Consider the following 25584-nt stretch of genomic DNA (forward strand, 5'->3'; position numbering starts at 1 on the left):
AAGTTACTGTACTATAAATGATGGAAGCATGCAGTCCAAAAAACACGGTACTCACTTCCCTAACTTTTTTATTGAATAACATGTTTTGTCAATTTCTGTTAATTAATGCTAACAGAGGAAGCCAAAGCAGCCACTTTAATCATCTAAGTTAGAGATAACCCACTTGCTGCCACTAAATACAAGAAGGTTCTTCTGTGAGCTATCTGGCCAGGGTCATCCCAAGAACTGTGATATTAAACTAAAAAACCTCCCCACAAATATGTCTCATTTCTACATGTCACACTCATTAATGGAAACAGACTTGATTTGACAAAGTGCCTTTCAGGCCTGGTGCCATGGGGGGAAATTCCTCATCATCTGAACTGTCTCACACCCTCAGTTTTGAACAAAAGTATTTCTGAACACTTCTTAATTTGTGCCACGTGTATTCAGCACAGCATAAGGGCTCATCCGTTCATTTTGCACCGATGCCGGTTCCATTCTTCAATTTAACACTGCAAGAAATAAAAGGAGCAGCTTTCATTGTTTTTTAATAATATTTTGTGGTAGTTTCTCATTGTTCTTGCATCAGTGTTTTCTGGTGATTTTACTTTTGTATTAAGTCTTGTATTGTTTGTTTAGAAGGTGAATTGTGCTCCAGTTTTCAATAGTTGTGCACATTCGATATATAGCGTGTTTATCTTGCATTAATATTTATGAATACTGTGAGGAAACATGCTGAGTAGGCAGCCATGGGTGCTGGGGCTGCCCTAAAAAGTATGGTAGGCTGGAGTGGAAAGATTAGGAAGATGGACAGTACATTGAGGAGAGTTCACGAAAATGCCGTTTCTCCCTGAGCAGGCCGGAGTACTTCACTGGATGTTTCCCGAGGTCAACAGTGGTTGTTTAGTCCAAATAGCCATCGCTAAAGAGCTGGTAAATGGTCCTTCCTATGACCAGAGTGTGTGTGAGTGTGTGTGTGTGGTTATGTGTGCGTTAGTCCTTTCTCCATCACACTTCCAGTTGCTCAAATACACAGATTCTGTTAAGTAAGTTAAATATTGTAGAAAATCAAATATATGACCATATTACATTGGGCAGAGGATATTACTGGCACAATGAAATATCAAATAATTACATAAATAACCTGACTTCTTTTATAATACCAAATTTTAGTATTCTTTGATGCTGCACCATTTATTGGAACTGAAAGTGAAAGTATATTTTTACTTGGGTAGTTGCAGCACCTCCAAAAAATAGCAGCACCCCCCCCCCCCCCCTTAGAATGTTAGATGCCCCCCCCCCCCCGAGATTTTTCTGTAACTCTCAACCTGGTGTCTTTTCATAATGAAAGTATGTCCATCTATTTCTCAACCTACTTTTTCAAATATAGGGTAACTAGGAGCTATACTGATCCAGCTGTGGTTCACATGACTATCCATCTCATGATTCCAATTGACACATACCTTAGAAAGGGAAAGTGTAGAACATCTTAGTGATATCTGAAGAATCCACACACACATAGAGGACACATGCAAACTCCACACAGTGAATAACTGGGTCTGGAAATGAGCCCAAGTCCATGGAGCTGTGAAGTAGTGGTATTCATGACCACACCGATCTTTCACTCTCCTGGGTTACTGAGAGTACTACCATACTACCCCAGGGTTACACAGCAAGTTAATTAATGGTGCAGAAAGAACCTGTGGCTTTGATTTACAGTTTAGTTCCTTATGCCAACATTTACACTAGCAGATCTCAAAGCCAGTATCACAACACATTACACAACATTTCCACCGATTTTCAGTTGTAGTCTTCACCAGTTACATAGTGTGATATACTCAGTGACTCAGGTCCCTGGGTTGATTTTGTCTTATGTAGTAGGAGTGGGCAATGTATGCATGATAGCTGAAAATCAATGAGTGCCCACACGGAAGTACAGTGGATATAATGCAGCGACTACAAATAAGGAATGCAGGTATTTTGGACCTTACAGAGAGAAGAGATGACATGTGTTCAATGTACCACAAAAGAATGGAATAAAGAAAAAAAAGGCTGAGATTGTGGCTAACCTAAGTGTACCTGTAAACACTTCACACAGCACCGGCTCCTTCAGGCAGCACATTATTGGTTTGTCAGAAAAAAAAGCCAACCATGTGCCTCTTTGGAAGTGCGAAACTGTGCTGGAAAGTCATTACATAGTCAACTAATTCGAATTCCCCGGTGATTTCTAGTCATATAAAGTGTGTAAGGCGTGGCAGGGGGTTGGACTCCCTTCCCATACCTGGCACATGAAGAAAACTGAGCTGAAAAGAGGCAGGTGGTCCCCTGTCTACACAGAGATTGTAGTATTTGGTGCCATGTAAGGAATGGCATCCTGGCAGGATCCAATGGAGGAACATTACCCAGCCAAGAGGTCAGCTTAAAGTAAGGACGGGGTTGAGTGCAATTATTATATGTTCCCCCAAATTGCTAGGTGGCAACATCCCTGAGAACAGATACACCCATGGACAACCACAGGGCATGTTGGGATTTGTAGTGTCATGGAGTGGTCCTGTGGGTAGTCACTGGGTGCCACCAGAGGGTGTTGTTGCAAACTATGCTTCGTGGTCTTTGGCACTTCCGACCAACCCGGAAGTGTTTCTAGCAGGCTATGCCCTGGCACTGGAAGTACTCCCGGGTTCGAGCTAAAAGGAACCACCCTGCCACATCCAGGCAAGTCGGAGAAGGGAGGAAGAAGGACAATGCTCGCCTGGAGGGTGGAGGAGAGGATAAAGAAAATATAAAAGAGGTACTGTGTGTATTGGTGACCATTTATGAGGATTATTGTATTAAATGAATCACTTATTTAAACCTAGGCTTATGTTTGTGTGGTGGTGTCTGAGGTTCGCGATGCTGCAGCGTCCTCTACTGTCCACAAGTGCTATACACAAGGTGCCGAGATCAGCAACTGCGGTCATCAAGTTTGACATACCCCCCAAGTTAGCTTGAGTAGCTTTAATAATCTGTAAGTCATTAAAAAATTAGCTTTCTTGTTACACCACAGATCATTTGCTTTATCTGCCTTGATTGTTTTAACATTTTACATAATGCTTAAGCAAAACCTCAATCTGTTTAAACTCAGACTGGTTAAAGGCAATTGCCATTAAATTAGACTTAAGTACCACCTATAAAAGCAGGCTGCATCCAATCTTGAAAGAAATTGGACAACAAAATCCGCTCTGTGTCAGATATATGGAAAAACTGGAAATCGGGTCACATCAGAGTGGTACAGTAAATGTAGCTGTTACTGCTAAGCCATCCTGGTCAAAAGACATCAGTGTGAATCATAAAATACCGCAGTAACCCATGTCTGAGTGCCCTCCACAAACAGTACAAAGCAACTGCTATCTGCTTCGTGCAAGCACACCTCTTCTGTCTTGTGGCACACAAATTATTTATATAAAGATGCCAAAAATTACCTGCACGATGTTACTAAAATAAAACCAAACTCTAAATCAGCCAAAATAAAAAAACAGAAGATTCCTCACTAAAATAAAATGGATAAATTAAAAAGAAACCCATTAAACATTCACAATGAAAGCTTTTTCATATCTGATAGGATCAGCAACCAATGCAGAGACGTACCTTCTGACGCCCAGAGACAGCTGGTGAGACGACATTATACTTTCCAGTTAATCTCGCAGTCTTCTCCAAAACAGCTGAAGTAAAACATTTTCTTTCTGAGTTTTTGTAACATATCGGTGTTTCAACTACTGTCGGTTTGCAGACTTCCACTTTCCACCAAGAAACATCTTTTTTCCCACTAGTAATCGAGGGGCTCCACAACTGGGAGCCTTGCCTTTGACAGCCAGGCTGATGTTCATCCAGGCAACTCATCTGTGTCTCTGGGTGGGCTTCTAAACTCCTGGATCCGGTTAGAGGTCCCTGGCTGTCCCCAGTTTTGGCTGTACACACCAAATTTGTCTGTCCACAGTCAGCAAGTGCCCTTGTTTCCAAACAGGGTGTTGCTTGGCTGGTATCACGGCCAGCAAAAGCTCCGCTCGAAGAATGTGGTGTCACACTGCAGACTGGAGTCAATTTGTCTTCAGGATTCATTTCAGCACCGCTGCTGTCGAACTGGGACAAAAGAGGAACCTGAAATATTCCCTCAAGGTTCTCCCCGCCACTGTGAAAAGTGAATTTGCTGTTGTTTGCAGGCTTGCTTTCTTGTATTTCGGGGGCATTTCCAGCTTGAGGATCATTTGCAGGGAGCCATTCCTTGTAACTTACTGTGCTGCCTGAGTCAACAGGACGTTTTGGACCAGATGCCTTGGTGGGTGACTGCAGCTGTATAAAGAGGAAGGAAGTCTTGACCTGATGATGATCACCCATTTCCTTTTAAATGAAATTATCTGTTTGCTGTTTTGGGAGGGAGAAGGCCATCCAATTACTAACTGAAACAGAGTGGATTGTCAGGAGGATTCTAAACTGCTTCATGCTTTTTATCTTCAAAGACCTATGGAAGAAAGAAAGGAGAATAAAACATTCAATGCTTAGATACTTAAAGCTACAGTTACACACACCATGGGATTAGCAGGCTAAAATATAATGGGTTGCTGTCAGACAACCTGTAGTAGTCATTTCTGTAGGCTGGCTGACTAAGCATGTGTAGATGGGCTGGAGGCAGTTATTTCTGAGTGACACTGAACCTTCCCCAGCATCTGGAAGGCTCATTTCAAGGGGTTAAAGCAGTGGTGTCCTGGTTGGCCACAGTGGCTGCAGGTTTTCATTCTAACCATCTACTTAATTAGTGAGCCATTTTTGCTGCTGATTAACTTGTATTGCCTTAGTTTTAATTGACGTGACTCAGACCCCTTAGTTGTTTTTTTCTTTAATGAGCAGCCAAACAATAATAAGATACAAAACAAGCCACCACATGACCAGCCAACCTGAAAATAACGAAAGTTGAAGGTCTCTGTCATGTTGGTCTGTTCAGAAAACTTACTATTTGTTGGTTTAAACAGTGGTATAAACAACAAAAGGAAGTTCATCGAGTGACACAGCATGTCGGAGAAACTCGAAATCTTAAGTTCACAAAGTCGTACAGTGCCCAAAATAAAAAAGAAGTTGTCACATATCAAAGTCGCCGTGAAAAGGTGAGTCGTAGCCCACCGTCTGTGTGTCATATGAAAGCTTATTAGGGTACAGAGAAAAAAAAATAGGCACACAGTGGGGAAAAAGCACAAAATGTCAACTTTAATCTCGAAATTTCCAATTTAATCACGTAGTTTATTTTGTCATTAAAGTAGAACATCATAAACTTCATCTTAAAATCATTTAATTTACTAGTTTCCCAAATCCCCTCGTAACTAAAGTAGCATGTTAAATGCTTCGTTTTATATTTGATCTTCTATGTGCTCTATGCGTGTGAATCACTACATGCTTCCGGGCTTTCTCTTCCTCTGACAAGACACAGAATCCATTTCATTCATAATATTACAGCTCTCTGAATAATTAAAATACTGAGAAGTATATGTGATATCATTTTCATGATGATAGGAGTTAAAGCATGTTATTAAACATGGGAACACGGTGGCACAGTGATTGTTCATGTCTCACGCAAGATGCTTGCTGCACCATGTGCGACCTTCAATGAAATACTTTATTGTAGCAGTACTGTCTCTTTCGAACGTACTAACCAACAATTCCTGTCCTTACTTTTCTTTCTCCAAATACCCAATCACCACACAATCAGCTCTGAAAAAGACATTAAGCCATCTGTAAGCTTAGAACGCCGATTCTTCAAAACTTTCAAGGAACACTGAAATATCTTCGTAGTACATGTTTAATTATTCTATACATTCAGTGTCACGCAAATACAGTGCGAGGCAGGAATAATCCGTGAACGGAGAGCCAGATCCTTGCTAGCACAGTGACACCGTGTCCTCATATGTTTAATTCTGTATAATATAATAATAAACATACTTTGCTGAATTTCATCTTAAAAATGTTATTATCATCATATGTAAATACGCACTTTATAAAGTGGCTCAGGTTGTGCAATATTATAACTGTATCGCAAGTTTACAGTGAGATAATTGTACTTATAAGTACAAACAGTTTGAGTGCAGGTCCGTACAGGAAAAGCTTTGAAGCATTTGCCATGTGAGAGCAGTTCAAATGTGCTTGATGCTGTATACCTATAATTCTCTGCTGTAGATCTGTGATTCCCCACTCAGATATAGTAATATAATAGTAATATACCCGGGTTTAGCACAGTTAGAGCGGACAGAGACGCAAGTACCTGCGGGAAGCACAAAGGAGGAGGTCTAGCTCTCTATGTCAATACAAGGTGGTGTAACTCTGGACATGTAAACATCAAAATCTCCACTTGCTGCAGGGACATCAAACTGTTGGCCGTAAGTTTGCGTCCCTATTACTTGCCCAGAGAGTTTGGAAACGTCATTGTTGTTATTGTTTACATCCCTCCTCAGGCGGACGTGGAGATAGCAAGTGACATCATCCATTCTGCTGTTGCTAAGTTACAAACACAGCATCCTGAGGCGCTTGTGCTAATCGCTGGAGATTTTAACCATGTGATGCTGGACAAAACATTACCTGCCTTCTTCCAGTATGTGGACTGTAACACCCAGGAAAATAAGACTATTGACTTACTGTAAGTAAATGTTAAAGACGCATACAGCGCCACCCCGCTGCCTGCGCTTGGGAATGCAGATCATAACCTGGTTCTGCTGCAGCCTCACTACAAACCAAGAGTGAGGGAGCTACCTACAACCACACTCTCATTCAGGAAGTGGTCCCCTGAGGCAGAGCAGGCTCTGAGAGACTGCTTTCGAACTACAGACTGGGATATCCTGCAGGGATCACATTGTGAGAACATTGAGGAGGTTGTTGACTGCACTATAACAACCTCCTCAATCAACTTCTGTATGGACATTGTAGTTCCAGTAAAAACAGTACGCTGCTATGCTAACAACAACCCATGGATTACAAATACAAATTTTATGATAAATTAGACTGGATTGCCAATACTGATGCGCTGTGCAAGAAAGGACAGAGCCGGTTATACTACCTTAGAAGGCTGGCGTCCTTCAACATCTGCAATAAGATGCTGCAGATGTTCTATCAGACAGTTGTGGCGAGCCCCCTCTTCTACGCAGTGGTGTGCTGGGGAGGCAGCATTAAGAGGAAAGATGCCTCACGCCTGGACAAACTGGTGAGGAAGGCAAGCTCTATTGTTGGCATGGAGCTAGACAGTTTGACATCTATGGCAGGGCGACAGGGGCGCTCAGCAGGCTCCTATCAATTATGGAGAATCCACTGCATCCACTGAACAGTGTCATCTCCAGACAGAGGAGCAGCTTCAGCGACAGACTGCTGTCACTGTCCTGCTCCACTGACAGACTGAGGAGATCGTTCCTCCCCCAAACTATGCGACTCTTCAATTCCACCCGGGGGGGTAAACATTAACATTATTCAAAGTTATTGTCTGTTTTTACCTGCATTTTTATTACTCTTTAATTTATTATTGTTTTTTGTATCAGTATGGTGCTGCTGGAGTATGTGAATTTCCCCTTGGGATTAATAAAGTGTCTGTCTGTACGTCCATCTGTCCGTCCGTCTGTCTGTTTACTCCGAGTGGTGTAGTGACAGTAATATGGAAAAAGATGATCCGCTGTGGCAACCCCTGACGGGAGCAGCTGAAAAAGAAGGTGCAGTGAGAGTAACAACGCTAAAGCAGCTATGGTATTTGGAATACTTTGGCTATTCCCTGGACCATTATATTGTTACAGGTTAATTACAATCAGATGCATTATACTAATAAACAATATGCAGTTAGTTTCACTGTATTTACAAAGCTGCGTCAGGGATGTGGATCTAATAAACAAAGGGTAACCACACAGGAACAGTAGCACTGCTTTGATGCTGGGTGCCACCAGTCTGAAAAACCGAGTGGAAAACTTGCGTACACCAGGGTTGGAGCTACCGTGGAAACGTGCGTGGCTTTACGCCAAGTTTAGGTTTTCTACATTGCAATTTGAGCATGGAAACGTTTGTACCTAACATACATGAGGCCCCAGGTCACCAAAACATTGTGACGGTGGTTTTAGAAAAAAACAGAAATGCAACAGTCTGCTGAGGCAGAATGAGAGCAGCAACAAGTTATGATATTCAAGAATGAATTTAATTAACAGCAAGAATTGACTTCTCATTAAGAAACTGGCTGGAGTGAAACTGGCTGGAGTTTAACGTTCCAATTTACCTGGTCATCTGTTGGCTCATTTCACATCTCATTTCTGTTTGGTTGCCATTTAATGAAGAAACAAATCAATTCAGAGGACTGAATCCTTAAAAACAGGGCTATTAAAATGAAGGGAAAAGGAGTTAAGTAGCAATGAAAATTTCTCACTGATTAGGAAAAGGGTTAAAATGAAAACCTGCAGCCACTACGGCCCACCACGACCAGAGTTGAACACCCCTGGGTTAAAGTCTGGCAGTCTGGTGTTCCAGAAGAAAGATGGTGCAACAAGTGCCCGCATGAGGAGGCTTAGGGGAAGATGAAAGAAGCTGATGACGGCAGATCGATAAGAAGCTGAGATCATGAGGAATTGATTACATGCATTTTCAAGCATGCAAAAAGACGGTGACTGCAGTTATCAAGTGTGCACATGAAAGTGGACTTCTCCTAGTAATTAGGTGTGTAGTTGTTATTTTGGAGACATTTCCTGTGGCCCCCAATAGCAAAGAATCACTTGAAACAACTGCCAGCATTGAGTAAAACTTCAAATACTCCCATTAATGAAGGGAATGATCAGCTCGTTCAGTGAGGTGTCTGAACCTCTCTCATCTCAGTGCTCATTACACCTGTACTGTATATGGTTTGGGAACCTTCAAGACTCAAACATGTGTTATTTTGGATAAATTTAGTGAATAGTATTGGCAAGCCTGTTGGGCTAAATGGCCTGTTCTCACCAAAATTCTTCTAATCTAAACATCAGCCTGCTGGCATAGTGGTTGACACTATAGCCTTACAGATCCAGAATCTTGAAAAAAATCCATACCTCATCACCATCTGTGTATAGTTCCCATGTTCTCCTCATGTTTGTATGGATTTTCCAAGCACTTAACTAGGTTGATTGATGAATCTAAATTGGGCAACTGTGAGTGTTAATGTGCCTATGTGTGGGCCTTGCAATCGACAGGCACCCCATCCAAAGGTGGTTCCTGCTTGATAATGCTAGGATAGGCTAAAGCTTGCCGCTGCCATGAATTTCCACACTTGTTTTAAACTAGTTATTAAGAATTTCAAAAACATCACTTTTCTACATAGTCAATCTCGTTTGCGATGCAATTCTCCCAGGTTTGTACCAACTTTTTAATGTCCAATTACTGGTACTCCTCCCGCCTTCGCCGCTTCCAATAAAAATATAAAAGTGCGGAAACTTTTTGAACATCCCTTGTAGAAAAAAGGAGATTTGAGAATGTTCTGTTTTATGTAGCACTACAGGTAGATACGTTTACTTGTTAAAGACGGGTTAAGGAACAAATAAATATATGATATAATATAATTGACATATGTAAAAATGTATTAAATTAATTTTTGTTATTGGAAAAATAATTTTTACATGAGTAATATGGATACTTTGTAAAAAATGTAATAAATAAGTTTAAAAAAAGAATAATTTAAATAATAAAAAATTAACTAATTCTTAATTTATTTTCTTTACCAAACAATATTATAAATACACTATGGATGACTATTTCTGTATCAGACTAATCAATGTAACTGTAACAGAAATGACACCAAAATGTAAAGCTACCATAACCTTTACTCTACACTCCCACAACTTGTTCTAACTGTAAAGTAACTCTCTATACACTTTGTTTCTTGATTCTCCTCAGCAGCTATTTGTCACCTTCACATCTTCTCTTGTCTTGACTCTTCGGAAAGCCACATATAGCTGGCCTGTGCAACACTGGCTGAGGTTCGTTTATGCTCACCTTTTCTAATGTCTGTCTCTGAGCCTTGTCTTGGTTATTTTCATGTGTCTCATCCTGTCTTGCCCTACATGTGCCTGCAGCATTGTTCCTCTGTCTCTTCTCAGCATATTCACGTGTCTCAACCTCTCTTGCCCGGCAATTCCTTTCTCAATTGCATTTTTAGAAAGCCTACTTCTCAGACTCTGTCATTTCAATACACCTTGCTCGCTTTTTGATTACCACCAATGGTTGAAGGGCATCCATTACCTGCTGTGGAAGCATCATTTGTATTCTTTCGAACACTCCTGTCTTTGAAGGCAACCTTATTAGTATTTAGCAACCCAACACTCCGTAAGTTACTTGCTTTGTTGTCATTGAAGTGCTCAATTTTAGGTCCATTTTTATAAAAAAAATGACAATCAGGAATTCAGCTTCACACCAGTAAAGTATTGTGTTATCACGACTACCAATGAGGCACCAAAGCCAAAATGACTAATCACACACACACAGCAATGTTTTATTATATACTAAATAGACATGCATAGTCAGAATGTATTTAGATATTTGAACACAACTATAGATATGCCATGTAGATGTAAAAAAAATCATTCTGGTGGCAGATTAAAGCTATATTCCATTGGTAAGAGTCGTGTCAGCTAAATGTTAAAGAGCTGGCCAGTCATTCATGTCTACTGGTCCAAGAAGGAACATAGATCTCAAAAAAGCAAAATCCACAAATGCTAAACAGGCAAATGAGTCCAAAAGAAACTTCAAGTTATAATCCAAAGAACAAGTCCTGGGGCAAAATAATAAATTGTTAGAAATGGGAGCCACTAGACACTTTCATGGAGATGACAATGCACAACGCTGAAGTGGTGAGCTCTGACAAGACTCTCACTTTTGCTTTCGTTGTCCCTCCTATCACGTGCCTGTAATGTGATTATAATTGCACAGCAAAAGATACAGAAGGGAGCGGCCCAAAGACAAACTGTACAGAGACACAATGGACTTGCCGTGTTTCCAGAGTTGTCTTCTGCCTTGTGGCCAAAGTTGTCATTAAATGAACGGATACATGAATGAATAATTGTGGAGTCTACAGCTAATAAGACAGCAATGATGCACTCAATTTATTTTTCTTGACATGTATGTTATCCCTTACTGGGAATCATCACTTTAGGGCAAAGTATAAATTCAAATACTGATCTGACATTTTGATCTGATTTTAGAACCACAGCAGCTACCATTTAGTTTTTTTCATACTTCCTACTGATATTAAATATTTCAATCCTTTCTGATCCTTTATTTTCTTAGCAGGTGTTCCACACACTTCATTCAAGCACTGAACTTAGTTCATAAGTATTTTTAGAAACAACAGATTGAACTACAATGTACTGCCAATTCTGTTTTGTCTGCATGTTGATTTAGTTTGCTTAAGAAGTAGTCCACCTACTGTACAATATACAGGAATAACACTCTCCCCCAAGCTCCCCAGCTTGCAACTAAGTGAATAAAATATATAATGCAATATCAAAATGTACATGTTTTAATCAGGATGCCCTGCATTGGAGAGGCACTCCAGCCAGCACGTGTTCCTGCCTTGTACTCAGTGCAGTTAGCTAACCTCCAGCTTGCTGTGGTCCTGAATTGAAATAAGCAGCTTCAGCAAATAAATGGATGGATGTGCCATTCACACACTGTTTTTTTTTTTTTTTTTTTTTTTTTTTTTTTTTTTTTGTCTGTTTTTTTTTTTCACCTGTATTATTATCATTCTTTAATTTAATATTATTTATTGTATCAGTATGCTGCTGCTGAAGAATGTGAATTTCCCATTGGGATTAATAAAGTATCTATCTATCTATCTATCTATCTATCTATCTATCACACACCAAACCCGTTAGGTCAGCATGGCTTCTTTGCTTGACATTGCTTTCCTATGTCACGCCTCTGGTGGCTTCAGCTGCACATTTAGAATAACCATTTCCCAGATTTATTTTGTACATACCGTATGATGTGATGAAATATCTGAAGGAAGTAATCATGTGGTTTTAACAATTTATTGCTGCAATAGCTGCAGTCAGATTTAAGAAGTACTGTTTCTCAATGTCAATTGTGAAAACACAGTGTTTCCATTTTCCTATTCAAGGCTTTATTGGAATGCCTACCACATTTTTAAAATAAATATCAGACCCATTCTTTCCTTTGTGTTAGGTACTCACTTTTTTCATTCCAAGGCCATGGAGACAAAAAATCTAAAAATTAAAAATTTGATTAATTTGACACTTCTTGTGCCTATCTTGAATGTGCCAAAATCCTCCTAGATCAGGGATTGCCAACTCCAGTCCTGGAGGACCACCGTGGCTGCAGGTTTTCATTCTAACCCTTTTCTTCATGAGAGACCTGTTTTTGCTGCTAATTAACGTCTTTTGAACTAATTTTAACTGATTTGCTCTTGAAGACTCAGACCCCTTAATTGTTTCTTTTTACTTAGTTAGCAGCCAAACAATAATGAGATGCAAAATGAACCAAAACAACTGGTGTCCATCATACAATATCTGAAAATAAAGAAAGATGAAAGTCTCAGGAATGTCGATCTTCTCAGGTCCCCAAAACATTTTAACAGTGCTCTTAGAAAGAGAAAATCAACAATTTCGGAAATGTCTGCTAATGCACCACGAGAGCAGCAACAAGCCATGAAATTAAGGAACTGGTTTAATTAACAACTGGAATTGGCACCTCATTAAGCAGCTGATTGCAGTGAAACTGGTTGGAGTTTGACACCTTGACTTAGTTGGTCTTCTGTTGCTTCACATTTCATTTCTGTTTGGGTGCCATTTAAGGAAAGAAATGAAGCAATTCAGAGGAACGATAAAGAAATTGAGGGAAGCAAATCTTTAAAAAGCAATTCAATTAAAATGAATTCACAAGAAATTAATTAGCAGCACAAACAAGGCACTCATTAAATAAAGGGTTAGAATGAAAACCTGCAGCCACGGTGTTCCTCCAGGACCTGACTTGGAAACCCCTGATCTAGATGACCAGTCTACTATAGCACACTTTTTGATTGCCGAGTATTTTTTTCAACATAAGCAATCCTCCACTGTCTTAAAACTACATTTACAGTATAACAAGTTTAGAAAATTCAAGCATTCTAGGCCTGAAGCTGTCTATGAACACATCTAAAGATAACGGTGTTCATCTGAATATTCAACATTCTCAAACATGCTTAATTTAAATTCAGGATCTTAGGCCGCCAGTGTCTCTCATGGCAGAAACCAACCCTGAAGACAGTGCCATTCAATCACAAAGCCTACTCTCGTGCACACACGCACTTCCCACTCAAGCTGAGGCTACAAAAGAATCATAAGACAACCTAATCTGCAGATTGTTGGGAAATGACAGCAATATCAGAGAATACCACAAACAAACAGGAAGAAAGTACACTACAGAACACTGGAGAATGCACACCCCCATCTGTCCTTCTGTGGTACACATAGTACATTCCTTCTTTCCAAACCTGCTGTGTGCTCCTTAAAGCAGGATAGGACAGACGATCATAGTGATCGGAGTGTTTTGATTCAGCCCTCTTTGCTCTGGGACAGTTTTTGTTGAGACTACACATGCATAAAGCTATTTAAAATCTGTAGTGGATTAATAACAATCTGAAGCTAATTTTCATGCTGAGGTTTAAATTCCACTTTATTGTCATGTGTACAAAATGAAATGAAATTCTTATTTGCATGTGTCCTCAGAATAGTGACAGAGTGACACAATACCAATAAAAGGACATGTACACACATAAAAAACTTGCATACATAAAATTATATATATATATATAATATAAATATATATAATATATCAAAGGTTTTAGAACACATCAGTTTTTTTTTCAGTTTTTAGCGAAATGCATGTAGTTTAATGTCTTAATGTTTCATGAAATCAAGGCATATAACAAATAAACAATGCCAAGTAAAAAAAATAAGTCAACAATTCATTAAATGTACAAAGTTTTATTCAAATTTTGATTCATCAAAGTAGCCACCTTTTATTGCTTTTAGAGCCAAACTTTTGATTCAGAATGCCAGTCACTCTGTGCAAGTCACCAACTCTGTGTCCAGCAAAAGAACCCCAGACCATCACACTTCCTCCTCCATGTTTGACATTTGATGTCACACACTGAGGATGCATTCTTTCATTTACATTTACATTTATTTTCTTAGCAGACATTTTTATCCAAAGCGACTTACAAAAGAGGTAGACAATCATTAATTTCTCGATGGTGTACAAACACGCCACAAGATGAACCAAAGATTTCTGATTTTGATTCATCGGCCCATAAGACTTTCTTCCAGTTTGCAGAAATGCACAGCTATTATTTCAAGGCCCTGTTTTGTCCTTAAAGGAATGGATTTCTTACTGCCACTCACCCTGTCAAACATACAGCACAAAGTCTACTCTTTACAGTAGAGAAAAGTCAAGCAAAATGACACCTTTTATTGGCTAACTAAAAAGATTACAATATGCAAGCTTTCGAGGCAACTCAGGCCCCTTCTTCAGGAGCCTGAAGATGGGGCCTGAGTTGCCTCGAAAGCTTGCATATTGTAATCTTTTTAGTTAGCCAATAAAAAGTGTCATTTTGCTTGGCTTTTCTCTACATTCATAATGGCTAACACGGTACAACACCCTAGTACTATTTACAGTAGAAACTGTTAAGCTGTGCTTGAAACTGTTGCACTATTAGGCGCCCATCACACAAACTGGTGACCCTCAGAAGCTTGTCTTCTGATTGGGTTGTGACTTTGGGTCTGCCGGACCTCTTTCCTTCTTCCAGTTTCCAATTGCCTTTGGATTGTGTAGGCCACCACTGTACTCACTGACACTCACTGATTTTTTTTTGCACTATCTCTAAATGAAAGTCCTATACTTCAAAGGGTAATAATGCTCTGTCTCATTTTATTTGTTAATTGCCATTTTCTTGCTATTATCACTGGAATTTACAACTTTATACAGTGTACTATTGTCCAAGTAGTACTGCAGTGGGTGTAGTAACACAGTCTGTTACCACTCTGCTTTAAAGCAGATAGAGGGTTTTTAAGTAATCAACAGAAGTTGGGACACCTGTGCAAATTGTTTGCTTCAACCTGCAAGGCTTAATTTTTCTTCAAGTGCTGTAGAACATTTGTAGGTTGTAACCTATTAGTTGTTCCCGGCAGAAGGCCCAATTGTAATATTCTGATATTTCCTTTTTTCTATTTTTGCCAACCTAAATTTTAAACGTTAACTTCTGGTGGTTTACTGCTTACCTTTTCACCATTACAGGTTATTCACTGCATTTTAACTGATTACATTTAAAGAAAAACTGGAAACTTTTGACCAGAAGTGTACATATATACTATACATATGCAATTTTATATTTGTAGATTATATATATAATCAAACAGGTGAGCCTTAGGCATGTCTAGCAGATTTGTCTTTAAATATGGGGGAACATTTTGACATGACACCACCATTAACCTGATTACTGTTTGCTTTAGTGTAGAGAACTTTCCTGAGGACTGCTGATGTCACTTCCGTGCTGAATGACTGAAGCCCCACCCCTTCCACTTCCTCCATTACTTAAACCACATGATTCTAACTGTCATTGTCATTTGAGATAGAGCTTTTGAATGGTGTTGTAGTTTATGAAGAAGTGTGGTAGTTTATGAAGAATCTACCACAAAGACCCTCATCACAGCCCTTTTGAACCCTTACTTTCCCAACATTACTTTTCCCTACATTAAATGGATTCACCCCTGATGCCCCAAACCTTTCTATATCACTGACAGACTGAGGAGATCATTCCTCCCCCAAACTATGCGACTCTTCAGTTCCACCCGGGGGAGTAAACGTTAACATTTTTCAAAGTTATTGTCTGTTATACCTGCATTTTTATTACTCTTTAATTTATTATTGTTTTTTGTATCAGTATGGTGCTGCTGGAGTATGTGAATTTCCCCTTGGGATTAATAAAGTATCTATCTATCTATCTATCTATCTATCTATCTATCTATCTATCTATCTATCTATCTATCTATCTATCTATCTATCTATTATTCTGTTCTCATATATATATACAGTATATACAATGTATATATACTATATATATATATATATATATGTAGGGCGGCACGGTGGCGCAGTGGGTAGCGCTGCTGCCTCGCAGTTGGGAGATCTGGGGACCTGAGTTCGATTCCCGGGTACTCCCTGCGTGGAGTTTGCATGTTCTCCCCGTGTCTGCGTGGGTTTCCTCCGGGCACTCCGGTTTCCTCCCACATTCCAAAGACATGCAGGTTAGGTGGATTGGCGATTCTAAATTGGCCCTAGTGTGTGCTTGGTGTGTGGGTGTGTTTGTGTGTGTCCTGTGGTGGGTTGGCACCCTGCCCAGGATTGTTTCCTGCCTTGTGCCCTGTGTTGGCTGGGATTGGCTCCAGCAGACCCCCGTGACCCTGTGTTCGGATTCAGCGGGTTGGAAAATGGATGGATATATATATGTATGTTATTCAAAGCATCAATTTTGACAGTAGCAATATTTCTGTCAAAAAACACAAAAAAGGTTTTATCTTTAATTTAATGTTGAATTAATTATGCTACTTTGAGAGCAGCATCCAAATGAACACATTTTATGAATCTGTTACGCCTTGTCCAACAAGAATGTGCACAAAGGAAAAACCAAGATGTCAGTCATCTGTCAATGTCAGTGACCCAATCTACGTGAAGTGTAGAGACAGTCACCATGTTGGGAATCACCCCCACTTTGTATTAACTTTTGGACTGTTAATAACCCATATCCTTACACCCCCCATTTCATAACTCACTTAATCTAATTTCAGGGGTACTGGAAGCAAGAGTCCACACTGGCTGCGTACTACATGAAATAACTCAGTACTTACTATTATAAAATTCCATAAACACTTACTGTTTCCCATCCAATAGAAATCATGCTTTTTTGAACAGATAACAAAAAGAATGTTAAGATTTATAAGATGAGGGTGTTGGAAGTGACCTTCTTTGTCTCCACTCGACAGTACTAACTGTAAGGACAGAGTGAGGGAGAAACAGACTCGCAAGTCCAGTAAGCACTGAAAGAAGGACCAGACCTAGACCACATTGGTGCATAAAAGGGTGGGCTAAAGTCCCCCAGTCAGAGGAGCACTTGACAGTCATGGCGGAATACTGAGTGAAAGAATGTCAGTGCTTCTAAACTTCAAACATCATGTCTCCAGCTTTTTGAGATATGACACTTGCTTCTCCCTTTTAAAACAAATGTTGAAACAGTGTGCCCACCCCCCGCTCCTCTTCCTTCTTTTAGTTCCTGCCTGCTCAAGTGCCCGTAGCCACAAGATCATTATTCTGTCAAATCATTTTTCAAGCTAGTCTTTTAAACAAGTTCATCAAAAAAAAAGGAAAAAGTAATCTCCTAAGCCATTTCTTCTATTTGCCTAATTACCTTTGGGAAATCTAATAAATAACCTTGGATTTGGGGTCAACATTTCTTGGTCATCTGTTCTGTTAGTGCTACTGCAGACACTGTATTAACAAATTGTCAAAAACAAAACCCTACATATTTTAATTGGATGACTTAAACTGAAATTGTATAAATTAGAAATCGTTCACATACAAACATCTATGAATAATTTAGCTTGGTTATATTTTATGATTTCAGGATGAAATGTCCCCTACTGTCTTCCAGAATTGTTCTGCTCTATAATCTGCATACTCTCATGAATATTAATAAGCTAAAGAACACTCACCCACATCCATTGGGCCAATATATCAGACAGAGGTCTTTGAAATGGAGAAAACCCACCTAAAGACAGGGAGAACCTACAAATTCAATACAGAGTGAAAAACCTGGAAGTGGAACTCAGATCCAACCACTGTGCTCCCATAGAATATCACAGAATCATTAAAAGAGAACACATAACAGAACATCCATCCATCCATCCATTTTCTAAGCCCACTCATCCAGAGCCGGCTTGCCTAGAAGCTGCAGCCTATCCCATCAAGCACTTGGTGCAAGGCAGGAACAAGCCCTGGACAGTACATAAAATTCTGAAACTTGCTTAATCCAGTTCATGGTAATGGAGGGTTAGATCCTATCCTGACAGCATCAACCTCAAGGTAGGATCTAGCATTGGAAAGGGCACCAGGCCCATTCATTTACACATCCATAGGCTATTTTTATAAATTACCTGCACGTCTTTAAAGATGTGGTAGGAAAACTGAAGGAATCAGAAGAAAACTCAGACACACATGGGGAGAATGTTCAGACTCGGCACAGACAGAAACCAGGTGCTTGATCCATGGGGCAGCAGCACTAACCACTGTGCCACCCTGCCTTCCAATATAAACATAAAACATGTATAAACGATTAAATAATACTATAAATTAATTTTTTTGTTCTTTTTTTTCGCCGCAGGGCCATTTTAACAGCATTATAGGCCCCCGGGCAAAGCAGTGCCCTGGGGCCCCAACCTACACAACCACTCAGCAAATCACAACATACATAGATTAGGATGGGGCCCATAGGCAACTGCCCAGCATGCCCATGCATTACGACGGCCCTGTTTCACCGTATACAACTTCTTGTATTAGTAATTTGTTAGTTTTTGCATAGTTTTTTCATTCAAAATTTGTACTAACCCCTACTCTCTCTTCTGTTTTCTTTTCCGGTGTCCTATTGGTGGTGGCTTGTGCCACCACCATCTACCCAAAGCACCATGATGTTCCAACAATGATGGATGGATTAAAAGCCAGAAGTCTGTATAACCATCAGCATCAAGTGACTCCGTGAGAACCCTAACTACAAAAAGGACTATTTCATTTATGTTAGGTAGAATGCCCAAAGGGGCCTGGGCGGTCTCGTGGCCTGGAACCCCTACAGATTTTATTTTTTTCTCCAGCCTTCTGGAGTTTTTTTTTGTTTTTTCTGTCCACCCTGGCCATCGGACCTTACTCCTTTCTATGTTAACTAATGTTGTCTTATTTTAATTTCTTATTTGTCTTTTATTCTTCTTTTCTTCGTTATGTAAAGCACTTTGAGCTACTTTTTGTATGAAAATGTGCTATATAAATAAATGTTGTTGTTGTTGTTGTTGTAAATCTTGGGGTCAGAGAGCAGGGTCATCCATCGGCTTAACAGAGTAGGATCTCCTTTGGCAGTAATGAGGATTTGAACCGGCAATATTCTGGATACCAGCACAGATCCTTAACCCCTTAGCCACCACTACACCTCCTTGCCACCACTCATGTTTACTACAGAAAGGCACTGCTGTATATAAAAATTTGAAGCTATCAATTATTCAAAATCTATCGATAAATGGATGTAAAAGAGGCTATGCAAAAGACTGATTGTGTTACCATTAGTTTGGTTAACAATAAAACAAAACTCTACAGACAGTAATTGGTAGAGGGACACATGCCAAGGTTTTCCAAATTTGATTTTGCATTGATTTCTTACTGTACATAAGAGTTTTTATTATAATTTCTGTTTCTGTAAGGTCACCACCCTATGAAGTCATGGTCAATGAATACAGCTTAAACAGCGAGTGCTACTAAAGGGAAAACTTTGTGTGACCTGTTCAACAGCAAGTTCTGGAAAGACTCTGGAACATTTATTGCTTGATGGAAACACAATGTACTTCTGTGTACTTTATTGTAAATGGAAGCAATGAAGTGTAAGTGTGCAAAAACTCGTCTCGTCTTGCTGGCCAAACACAAATGGCCTCCAATAAACATTACCTATACATAATTATATCCCAAGCTTCATTTAGTCAGTCAGTTAGTCATTTTCCAACCCGCTATATCCTAACACAGGATCACAGGGGTCTGCTAGAGCCAATCCCAGCCAGCACACGGTGCAAGGCAGGAACAAATCCCCGGGCAGTGCACCAGCCCACCGCAGGGCACACACACACACACACACGCACACGCTAGGGACAATTTAGGATCGCCAATGCACCTAACCTGCATGTCTTTGGACTGTGGGAGGAAACCCACGCAGACACGGAGAGAACATGCAAACTCCACGCAGGGAGGACCCGGGAAGCAAACCCAGGTCTCCCTACTGCAAGGCAGCAGCGCTACCACTGCGCCACCATGCCGCTTGCTTCATTAAGTTACACAGTTTAACTCAACAATAACTAACACTGTGGCTGCAAAATGTTAAAATTGACATAAAATTAAAAAAAGGCGAGAAGAAAACTTATGTAAACACTGTTTCCATGAAGGCCAGACAAGGATGTTCAGATCTTCTGCACAGCATTCAAAGTTTGGTCTTGTTGTATAAATGTGTGCTTTTCAAAACACACCCTTCCCCATAACACTGCCACCACACTATTAATACCTATAATGATGGATCTATACAGTTATGCCATCATTTCCATATTCATGTTCTCCTGTTACTGCTAATTAGTCTCCACATGTTGTTTCTCTAATGTTTTCCAGTGTTCAGTGTTTATACTCTTTGACCCCCTACAATCACGTTATTTTTTGTGTTTTTTTTTTTTTTTTTGGCTGACTGGACTTCTTTGGTACTGTGTCTCTTTGGAGAAGCCCTGGGTGCCAGTGGTTTGACTTTGTGTCGAATGAGCGGTTGCTCATGGAATCCCAAATGAGACACATTACCTGCATTGTGAGGGAGCGTCAGTTATGCCACTACGGCCATGTGGTCAGATTCCCCAAGGGTGATCCAGCTCGTAGGAACCTCTTTGTTGGGGACCCGAGTGGCTGGATCAGGGCAAGGGATCGCCCAAGTAACACCTGGCTGCAGCAGATAGAGGGTAATTTCCGGAGGGTGGGACTGGAAAGTGTGTCTGCCTGGAATGTGATGCCATCTGGGATCCCGAGTTGTTTCATTGTGTAGTGGGTGCGGCAACGCGCTGTACCAGTGCATGCTCCCCAATTTGACTTGACTTGACTCTCCTTTTGATCATCTCGCTCTTGTATGTTTGTGGCTGCTGACATTTTAATTTGGACATTTTTGTGCAACCTGGCCCTTTACTTTAGGACAGGATTGTTTACAGAAGTTCCCCCTGTATCATGAAGTATTATTAAATAATTATTATTAATAAGTATTATTAAAATTAAATTGGGCTCGACATAGTGGCTTTGGCCCTTTGTAAATGAGGTGCTGCAGTACTTACACCCTGATTTCATAACAGACAATCATATGTTTTTCACTCAGCATAAAAGTAACCGTTATTGCCTGTTTAAATTAAAATCCCATCATTAAACTGTAGACATATAGTTTAGTAAAAAAAAAAAGGAAATTGTGGTTTATCATAATCCAAGGCAAAATTCATAGTACAGTAATCCCTCGCTATATCGCGCTTCGCCTTTCGCGGCTTCACTCCATCGCGGATTTTATATGTAAGCATATTTAAATATATATCGCGGATTTTTCGCTGCTTCGCGGTTTTCTGCGGACAATGGGTCTTTTAATTTCTGGTACATGCTTCCTCAGTTGGTTTGCCCAGTTGATTTCATACAAGGGACGCTATTGGCAGATGGCTGAGAAGCTACCCAGCTTACTTTTCTCTCTCTCTTGCGCTGACTATCTGTGATCCTGACGTAGGGGGATTGAGCAGGGGGGCTGTTCGCACACCTAGACGATACGGACGCTCGTCTAAAAATGCTGAAAGATTACCTTCACGTTGCTATCTTTTGTGCAGCTGCTTCCTGAAACGACATGCTGCACGGTGCTTCGCATACTTAAAAGCTCGAAGGGCACGTATTGATTTTTGCTTGCTTGTTTTTTTCTGTCTCTCTCTCTCTCTCTCTCTCTCTGTCTCTCTCTCTCTTTCTGTGCTCTTGACGGAGGGGGTGTGAGCTGCCGCCTTCAACAGCTTTGTGCCGCGGTGCTTCGCATACTTAAAAGCTAAACAGCCCTATTGATTTTCCTCTGCCTTTATGACAGTCTCTGCTCCTGACTCCTTTGAAGAGGAAGATATGTTTGCATTCTTTTAATTGTGAGACGGAACTGTCATCTCTGTCTTGTCATGGAGCACAGTTTAAACTTTTGAAAAAGAGACAAATGTTTGTTTGCAGTGTTTGAATAACATTCCTGTCTCTCTACAACCTCCTGTGTTTCTGTGCAAATCTGTGACCCAAGCATGACAATATAAAAATAACCATATAAACATATGGTTTCTACTTCGCGGATTTTCTTATTTCGCGGGTGGCTCTGGAACGCAACCCCCGTGATGGAGGAGGGATTACTGTATAGTGATTGAAAAAGCATATGTGCCTCAAGGAATCCCAAACAAGCATAAACTATATAATTCCATCCATCCATTTTCCAACCCGCTGAATCCGAACACAGGGTTGCAATGGCTCATCCTGTCTGTTCAACACATCCATGTTTACCAAGATAAATGGATACAATAGTATGCCATATTGTAGCTGAGACCAAAACTTACTACCATTTTCTTGAAATAAAGCATTCACTGAGAATTATATTTTAAGATTAATGTTGACAATTAATCAAAGCATATAATCCATTTATTTTTCACAATACCATACTAATAAAAGAAAGTTATTTGAAGAAAATATCAACATTCCAGTCACTGTAAGTCTTGGGGGCGTACTTAGGTGGATAATTTTCAAAAAATGGTTTTTCAGATAAAAGACAAGATTTTCAGTTTAACAGCACAACATTGGGTGGCATTCCACCTCCAAATTCAATATTCTCCAAAGCATTTGAAGTTAATTTCACTTTATAAATAAAACACATTCCTGTCTTCAAGCATTCAGGTATCTCTGCAGGATCCATGTAACATATTGTAAATTAAGTAACCAGTGCAGTAAAAAACTGTTTAAAAGAACAAGAAAATCAGCTTTTCCTTCAGAAAATGTGTTATTTCAGCTTAAGCATTTCAGGGGCAAAGCGAAGTTCCCTCCAGGATATGTACAGCTAGTACAAATAACCTAAATATATATATCTTGGGAGGGAGATAAGGGAGACGAGACATGATCTTTTCGGAAGACAATTTGACGTCCCACGAGAGACACTTTAACGTCACGCAAGACAAGGCAGTGAGACAACATTTAAAACAAGTTCACGGACATCTAACCAGATGATCCAACCGCTTCTTCTTAGCCAACGTTTAGCCCCAACCCCCCCCCCCCCCCCCCCCCCCCCCCCCCCACCATCACAACACGAGCGCCAGAGACGCGAAGTGGCAAAAGGACAGCCGTTATATAGGCTTGGAAATGATCGATGCACAGCACGACAAGCAGAACACAGAGCTCGCCAGCAGCAACAAGCCAGCAGATGATCCGACCGCTTCTCCTTAAGTGTGCGTTCAGCCACCACCCCTTCACAACATGAGCAGCGTTATAAGTCCTGCGAGAAAGAGGATTAACCACGACCAGGACCGGAAATAAAGGGCAAGTATTGTTTTTACAAAAGTTTTAAAGTAATAATGAAAATAATGCATATGTAGCAATTCCCATGAAAATAATCTCTTTAAATTTTATATCCGGTAAACCAAACCTGGGGGTGGGTGAGCGAAACAAGCAGGGGGCAGAGCCCCCTAGTATATATATATATATATATATATATATATATATATATATATATATATATATATATATATATATGTACAGTATATATATATGGAAGAGAATATATTGTATATTGTATATATATATATATATATATATATATATATATATATATACACACATGCACACACAACCAATCAAAAGTTTTACAACACCTCAGTTTTTCAGTATTTGTGAAAATGCTCACAGTTTTAATGTTTCATGAAATCAGGGCACAGAACAAACAATGTCAAATAAAAAATAAGAAATTATTCAGTGTACAAAATTTTGTTGAAGTTTTTTATTCATCAAAGTAGCCACTTCTTGCTGATATAACAGCCAAACTATGGTAACCCTTTTGCTTCAGAATGCCAGTCACTCTGTGCAAGTTATTAATTCTGCCTCCAGCAAAAGAACTCCAGATCATCACACTTCCTCCTCCATGTCTGACAGTTGGTGTTACACCTTTAACCAACTCAATGGTGTACAAACACCCTGGTCAAAAAAGCAAGTCTCAGTTTCTACTGTGAAGAGGAGACTCTGTGCTGCAGGTTGACAGGGTGAGTGGCAGTAAGAAAACCATTCCTTAAAGGACAAGACTGTGCCTTGAAATACTAGCTATTGACTACTGCTGACTGGACGTCTCCTCTTTACAGTAGAAACTGAGACTTGCTTTTTTTTGTTGTGCTCTGAGGCATCCATCACGCAAGCTGGTGGCCCTCATAAACTTGTCTTCTGATTGGGTTGTGTCTTTGGATCAGTCAGATCTCTTCCTATTAGAGTTTCTTCCAATTTCCAATTGCCTTTGGATTGTGTAGGACACCACTGTACTCACTGACAATTATGAAAGGCCTACACTTCTAAGGGTAATAATATTGTCTCATTTCATTTATTAATTGCTATTTTCTTGCCAGTATCACTAGGATTTACAACTTTCTACAGTGTACTACTGTCCAAGTAGTACTTCAGAGAGTGTAGTAACACAGTCTGTTCCAACTCCACTTTAAGACAGACAGGGGGTTTTTAAATAATCAACAATTATCAGTTTGACATCTGTGGCAGAGCGACGGGCGCTCAGCAGGCTCCTATAAATTATGGAAAATCCACTGCATCCACTAAACGGTGTCATCTCTAGACAGAGGAGCTGATTCAGCGACAGACTGCTGTCACTGTCCTGCTCCACTGACAGACTGAGAAAATCGTTCCTCCCCCAAACTTTGCGATTCTTCAATTCCACCCTGGGGGGTAAACGTTAACATTATATAAAGTTATTGTCTTTTTTTTTACCTGCATTATTATCAATCTTTAATTTATTATTGTTTTCTGTATCAGTAAGGTGCTGCTGGAGTTTGTGAATTTCCCCTTGGGATTAATAAAGTATCTATCTATCTATCTATCTATCTATCTATCTATCTATCTATCTATCTATCTATCTATCTAGAATGTAAAATACCGATGTTACCGCTATATGTACTGTAATTCATGCAAGCACGTTTTCATTGCCAGAAGCCTTAGAAGGTGCAGGGCGTTTCAACGGCATTTTGGGGCTTTAACCCTTAAACTGCCACATACTTGGGGGTTAATGCACCCCTGGACGGCAAATACTTTTTTGCTGCACTTTTTAAGTAAACGTCACAACTCACAAAGAAAAAGTGAAATTTTAATGGAACACATTTTTTTTCTTGCAAAGAGCATCACAATTACTGCAACACTGACCATTTTACACACTGCCAATGAACTCTAAAAACTATTTAAAAAACTACTGGAACAATATGTACAAGGTGCAACTGACCTTTGATGAAATTCAGTAAATCACCAAGTCAACTGTGCTTGAACTGGCTGCAAGCAAGCACACAGAGGTAAGCGCTGACGCTGGCAGGCTAGTCTAGTGAAGTCTACTGAATCCCAGAAACAGTGAGACTGCAGTGCTGCAGGGGCCGGCAGTGGTCATGAGCTGGCTGCTCAACGAATGCACAGCACTGACTGATCACCTCTGGTGTACTGGTAAACTGCACCGGGAACCGACACTAGCCGGTTGCG

At 40.1% G+C, this 25584-nt stretch overlaps 1 protein-coding gene across 5 annotated transcripts in view; it reads right to left on the bottom strand.

Moving 5' to 3' along the window:
• psd3l (pleckstrin and Sec7 domain containing 3, like) overlaps positions 1 to 25584 on the bottom strand; it is a 649947-nt gene that overhangs the window by 579473 nt on the left and 44890 nt on the right. For all 5 annotated transcript variants that reach the window (XM_051929574.1, XM_051929571.1, XM_051929573.1 and 2 more), the window contains exon 2: positions 3607 to 4477. In XM_051929574.1, the coding sequence (XP_051785534.1) occupies positions 3607 to 4353 (747 nt within the window). In that variant the 5' untranslated portion in view covers positions 4354 to 4477. The remainder of the gene's footprint in view (positions 1 to 3606; positions 4478 to 25584) is intronic.

Source organism: Erpetoichthys calabaricus, chromosome 7 (assembly GCF_900747795.2).
Source record: "Erpetoichthys calabaricus chromosome 7, fErpCal1.3, whole genome shotgun sequence".
Taxonomy (NCBI): Eukaryota; Metazoa; Chordata; class Cladistia; order Polypteriformes; family Polypteridae; genus Erpetoichthys; species Erpetoichthys calabaricus.